Source organism: Pteropus vampyrus, unplaced genomic scaffold (assembly GCF_000151845.1).
Source record: "Pteropus vampyrus isolate Shadow unplaced genomic scaffold, Pvam_2.0 Scaffold179, whole genome shotgun sequence".
Lineage (NCBI taxonomy): Eukaryota > Metazoa > Chordata > Mammalia > Chiroptera > Pteropodidae > Pteropus > Pteropus vampyrus.
The window spans coordinates 1,976,321-1,982,928 of record NW_011888960.1 but is presented as its reverse complement, the minus strand read 5'-3'; the positions used below and the strand labels follow the sequence as shown (position 1 = coordinate 1,982,928).

General features: G+C 41.7%; 1 protein-coding gene across 1 annotated transcript in view; it reads right to left on the bottom strand.

Annotated features, from left to right (window-relative positions):
* Positions 1-6,608, bottom strand: part of ATP6V0E1 (ATPase H+ transporting V0 subunit e1) — a 26,263-nt gene that overhangs the window by 3,448 nt on the left and 16,207 nt on the right. The window contains exon 3 of the mRNA XM_011370979.2: positions 3,995-4,123. Coding sequence (XP_011369281.1) covers positions 4,030-4,123 — 94 coding nt within the window. The 3' untranslated portion in view covers positions 3,995-4,029. The remainder of the gene's footprint in view (positions 1-3,994; positions 4,124-6,608) is intronic.

Genomic DNA, 6,608 nt, shown 5'->3' with positions numbered 1-6,608 from the left:
TACCCACTGAACTCAGGGACCTCGGATTCAAAAAAAAAAAGCCCCTGCTGTAGCCCATGGAGAAGGACAGAGAACTTCCGGAGCGAGGAGCCATCTGTTTCATCAGTGCCACAGCAGGAAGTACAACAGCGTGGAGTTTTGGGGATACGCAGGGAGACCCGAGGAGCAGCTCCCGCAGTAACTCAGAGCTGCAGTGATCGGTGTCAGAAAGTAAGGTGCCCAAAGAAGGGAGAGGAAGGACAGACGGACACAGAGACGGTAACAGGGTCAACTGGATTTGAAGAAGAGGTGACAGTCATGATCAACAGTAAAAGATACGCTTTTCTACTATAAAACACCTTCCGCTGTTTTAACTTGTCACAAGTATGGCTTTCATTTCAAACTCAACAGGTCACAAACCCCTAGGAGCCCAAGCCTTCCTTGAAATCACCACTCAGCGTGATTGTTTCTCATGTATCTCATGAGCATTCAAATATTTTTGGTATGCACAGAAAAACAGCTGTATCCCTCTCCTGTCCAGACTTTGGAATGAAATAGAATTTCTACCCTTTAGGTCTGTGATAAACCATGTAAGCTCATTTAACATATCACAATGGGTGGTAAACCAACTAACTTACTCACTCAACTACCATCGATATATGAAAGAAAATCATGGCTGGTAAAATGACTAAGGTAACAAAAGATCAGCTAGGCGTTTAACTGTTGCTCAGATCAAGTCGATTTCATCTGTATAAAATTATTCTAAAGCTTTCACGAGTGTTCCTCATGTTTTTCTTGCCGAATACCATGTCTAGTTTACATTGCCTACTTTCCAAATCTGGCCTCTCAAACAAATCATGTACAAAACAGAATGCTTTTTTACTCAATGATGATGGGCCTAAATCTGGGATCTGAGCTCCTTTATCATCCCACTGTTATATAAAAGCTCAAAGTTCAAAAGGGAATTTAGCTCAATCTTTTGACTTTACCACCAAAAAAGTAAAGTCCTGTCTTGAGAGTTCTGTTAGCTGCAATGCTAGGCAGAGATTAGATCTCTTGATGTGGTAACTCAAAAGGCCTTGAGTTATGGTACCACCATCATCACTACCTCGCACGTGGCATAAACGTGACACGTTCATAACTCAGGTTTGCCTGCCCGTGTCCTCCTACTTCCTGGCATTCTGCTTTTAAAGAAACAACCTTTAATACAACGGTTTCAAGCTGCAGCCCCAGCTGGTGCTGTGGACCAGAGTGCAAACATCAGGAGTTAGTCAATCAGGTTAGCACACGCACAAGACTAAAAAGAACGGGCTAATGAAACCTCAGATCCACGCACTGAGTGTTGTTACAGCCAAAGATGCCCAGATCTCTCGTTATAAGGGAAGGGAGTGAGGCTCAGAAAAGTTAAGTGCAAGGCAATGCTGGAATGAGATCCCACTACGAGACCTGCAGTTCTTGGCTTTAAAGCCCAATCAACATCTTTACTTAACATCCACTAAAGTTAAAAGAACAGAAGGAAAACAGGAGAACTCGAAAAAAAAAAAAAGGCAAGTAAAAAGATCTTATGAATCGGATTTTTAAAAGGTCTATCTAAGAAGGAAATCAAAACCCCTTTGGGCAAAGATAGAACTGTAAAGGAAAAAAAATCTATTTACCTATCAGATTGGCAAAAATCCAAGAAAAGGGCACTCCCATAAATTGTTGGTGGGAATGCAAAATGGTACAATCCCCTTAGAAAGGAATGTAACAGTATCTAGAAAAAGTACATATTCTTTTAACCCAGAGATTTCATTCAAATTTAGAAACTCTAACCCAAAGATCACCAGCAAAAATATAAACTGTCATACGCACAGGATGGCCTTTTGGCTTTATTAATAATGGCCAACGTCGGGAAACAATCCAGAAGGGCATCGATGGTTGTAAAGGTATCAGGGACGATCTCTACACACCGATGGGAGCAAGCTCTAGGCTACAGGGCAAAAAGCAAGCTATAGAATGGTATATCTGTCTTTTCCATAACGGCTGTGTGTGCTGGGATGGAGATACACACACACACACACACACACGCACGTGCAAATGCACAGATTTGCTTATTTTTGCAAAATGAAACATTGGAAGAACAGAATTCTCTGAATACAACCTGTTTATAATTTTGACTTTGGAAATATGTTTTACACATTCAGAAACTAGTAGCAAATAATTAACTATGAATTGAACACACACACACACACACACAAAAACCCCTTAATCTAACTACATATCAAATTGATAACCACCAGAAAAAGTAATTATTTCAAGTGACCTCAGAAAACAGCATTCTGTTCTTTGTTAATTATTTCAAGTGACCTCAGAAAACGGCATTCTGTTCTTTGTTTTAAGGACAACTAGAGTAGGAAAGACATTCTAAACTGTACTTAATAAACTTATAGTTAATAGTTATATTGGTATTATTTTGAAACTATTTTATATGTATCATAGGATAATAAAAGTAAATAATTAAGTTACTGTCTTTAGGAGCCAAGATTTCAGCATGTGCGAATAATATTCAAAAGAAGTTTAGTAAAAACCCTATAATGTAAATTTGAATTAGAAACACTAACATGAACTCAGGAGTCTTTTTCTTCTCAAAAGTACACACTTCCTGGCTTTGTCCAATGTAAAGTCTTAAAAGCAAAGACATCCCAGCAGTGACGGATGCTCCTAGCAATTAGATCTTGGTTTTTAAATACCATTCCCACTGAAGAGAACCAGGGCCAGCTGGGCTCCAGGACTGACTAAAGAACCAGGATCCTTTCAGGGGGAAATTTAGAAAGCAGTTGGAGGAACAGCTGATTCCACATCTGGGACACGAAACATACAAGAGGGGTCTGGGACATCTTGATGTCAGAAAGTAAGGAAACTATAGACGACTAATGACAAAAGGACATAGAGGCCAGTCTAGAAAGGCTCCCATAGTCCAAAGAAAGAATGATTGAACATAAACAGTGATAGTAAATATAATTGATTAAAATTAAAAAGGAAAGAAAAGAAAACCCCACTGAATACCCTGGGCACCAACGGCTTACTTTGAAAATTAAAGAAAAAAAATTAAATGTGTATTCTGCTTTTCCTGTATGATCCATATTTCGAGGTTACTAAACAACTCTAGTTGAGGAGACAAAGTTCATCTTTATAGAAACAGTTCAGTCATGACAGAACGCGAAATCACCATTTTGCAATTTCTACTGAAATGCTTAATTCAGGCTAAGACCATCAATGGATAAAATCATGGGATGAAAGGGTCACAGAGAACTTTACCACTGCAGGCACCAGGCTGTTTTTACTTGAACCCACTGATCGTCTTGGCAGCACTAAAAAGATAGGAGAGCCCAACACGGTGTGTCTCCTGACAGAGGTAAAACGAAGTTCACAGTACCCCGGAGCACGGACCCTCGCCCCAAAGCTACACCAGAACCTCGCGAAGCATTTAGCGCCAGCTTCCATTTATCGAAATAATGGAGACAAAGAAACCAACTAAGAGTTTCTGACTCTCAGCCAGTGAGGAAGCCTTTCCACTACAACACTCCTCACCCCTCTGATCCTCAGAACTAAATAAAAGCTGCCATTTTAAGACCAATTTTCAAAAAGCACCTGTCTCTATCAAAGCATTCAGAAACATTCTTAATTTCAAATCTGCAGGCCGCTTCTTGAAGCTGCCTAATCTTGCAATACCGACCGTCAGTGGTCAGTGCCCTGAGCCGTGTCTAAAAGACTGCATGCAAACTGGATTGTGTATATCAGACCGTATTTTAAATGGCAGGGTCATAGTAAGATTTAAAAGAATCTTATGGATAAATCCTTTGGGAAAGTGAATAGGCTAAGTTCCAAATTTATTTCTGTGCTTCAGATCGTGTTTGCTCTCAGTAGCCTGCCCTTGCCAAGTGTTCAAATGGCCATAAAGTTCTGAGAAACAGTCAAGGCGAACTCTGGCTGACTGGCTGACAACACGGATGTCAAAGGTCAAGGGTAGAGTCACCTCAATGACTGAGCACTGGAGAGCGGTCTTCTTCCTCAAGGCCAGTGATACTTGAGATACCAGATGGTTTCATTTTTCAGCTGTGGTCCAAACAGAGGGTTGAGTTGGGCCAGAATCGCAATCAGCCAACTGAAAGGAAAATGGGGAAGGAATGACAACAGAAAGTGGTGAAATCATGTAAGAACAGGACCGTTTTCAATCACGATGAAAAAAGGTTGCCTTACCAAACCTTTTAGCAAAATTTAGTCTATTCTGTTCTGACCAAACCTTCCGTACAAGTTCATAACACGTGTGCTAACGGAAGCCTGTTAACGAAATGTTTCACACAACACGCCCTGCCTTCATTTCCATGCATATTCTATATAACAGAGCAGTGATATCTTTTCCTCAGAGTGTTTTTTCCTAATCTCGATTTATCGCCACCGCAACTTCCAGGCTCAGGAAAAACGAGTGTCACTTTATCCATTCTCCCAGTGCTGAGACCCACGACCGACACGACACACCCGTTTTCAGTGGTACGGCCAAGGTTAAATTTCAGCCCATCACCTCCCAATTAGACTCTAACACACGAGTGCCCGCCCCTCCTCTAATCACCATCACCACTAAAATATGTAACGACGTCTTTTAGGCCCCAGTGGAGCTGAACCAAATGGGTATTTAACACTCTCTGCTTCCTTCAGAATCTAATTAACAAGGTAGTCCTCTGTATCGTGGACTAATTACGAAGGAAGTACAATGGCGTTACATATTAATTACCTCAGGGTTAGACATGAGAAACAGCACGTGGTCAAAAATAGCTTGAACGTTTTCTTATACTGCTCACGAAGTTCTGAATAAATGGTTTTACATCTGATAGAGTAATTCATATAGCCAAGGAAGTTTCAGAACCACTGAGCTAGGACGGAAGCCAGGAACAAAAAGACGGTATGTAAATGCCTGGCCATTCCATGCTTCGCTTATTAAACAAATATTTAATGAGCACCTACCAGGTTCTTGGCCCCAGGGATATAAAGGAGAAAATAAAATGCATAAAGCTCACCTAATAAAATGTCAGGAAAGAAAGCGGGGTGAAGGAGTAGGGAATGAAGGAAGGAAGGGGTCCTACTTCGACTGTGGGGGGCGGGCAGGCAAGGCCTCTCCAGGGAGGTGACGCTCAAGTGGGGACCAGAATAAAGCAGAACACACACTGACTTTAATTCCTATTCAAAAATTGATGAAGTGTTCAGAGTTTCTGTCTTTTGAGGTGAGGGGGTATGGCAAAGCGGGAGAGAAGATTCTAGCAACATAATCCGAAGCTGCTGTCTTCCCTGCATGGGATTCAGGGAGGATTGCTTTCTAAGGAAAAGGAGACACATCGCTACAGCTGTCTCCTTCCAAAGGTTTAGGACTTTAAATTCCTTTGTAACAGGGGAACTGGCCAAATCCAAAGAGGCCATTATCTGGTCGCATCTCTTTTCTTCCATTCGCTGTCATCTTTAAAACTCTGCCAATCGAAGGATCAAAAAGCCGATTCCTGATCACCAACAACCAGACTGCTGGAGAATCTGCCAGCACGGCACCAGAAGCTTCCACCCACAGAAACAGCGCACCCACCTCCTCCCCACCCACAAAAGTGGTTTTGTGACAGGAAACATGACACCTGAGGAAGTCGGGCCAAAACAGATACCTTGAGCTGACTCACTTTATAAACAAAAAGTCGATTCAGATGAGATTCTCTGATCTGTTTTAGAACCGGAGTATTAAACACAAACAAAACACCGGGATGTGCAGCTGAGGTTGACCATTGGCTGACAGGCACTGTAAGAGGGACAGCATGGGCGGACACACTGGAAAGCGCTGTGCCTGCAGTGAACGCTAATGGTGCAGAGCTAAGAGCCATGGAAAATTCCACACAGACCCGGGACTTCCCCAATACAGCCGGCAATAGAAGCTGACTGTCAAAACAGTCGTCCACCCTTTCGTAAGGGACAGAAATAACTGGCCAATGCTTACGAATCTAAATAAAACATACGTTAGAACCTAACTAGTCGCACTCCCTTGTTCTTTACCCAAAATGTACAGCACTGAATAAAACCAGCACCTCCTAGAACCTTCGATGTTATGCAGCAGTGGCTCTCAATCCTGGCTGCTCGTTACCATCACCCACGGAGCTTTTAAAAAATACCGATGCTCTATTTCACACATAACTTTTCTTTCCATTCTCCCAGAATTCAGTCAAGGACACTGAGGCAGACAAGCTAAATGATTTGCCTATGGTCACAACACTAATCAGGTGGCAGCAGCTCCTGAACAGAAATCCGATCAGGCCAATGTCCTCATCACTAAAGTTATACCTTCTGAAATATCTGAAGTGACAACATTTCAGGAGGTATCGATTTTAGCTAAATCTAAACTGCCAGGGAGTTAAGGAAATGGAGAATCTGGCTGCTGATCATCGATGAAGCCCATCACAAACCTGAAGTAAAGAAGAAATATCCAGAAACGAGAACGCGTCCACTCTGGTTGCTCAGATTAATATTCAGAAACTGTTTTTAGTTTAATTTTACATACTATTTTTAATGTTTTGATTCAAGCAAAACATATTCACTATAACAAAACAAAACAAAAAACTCCG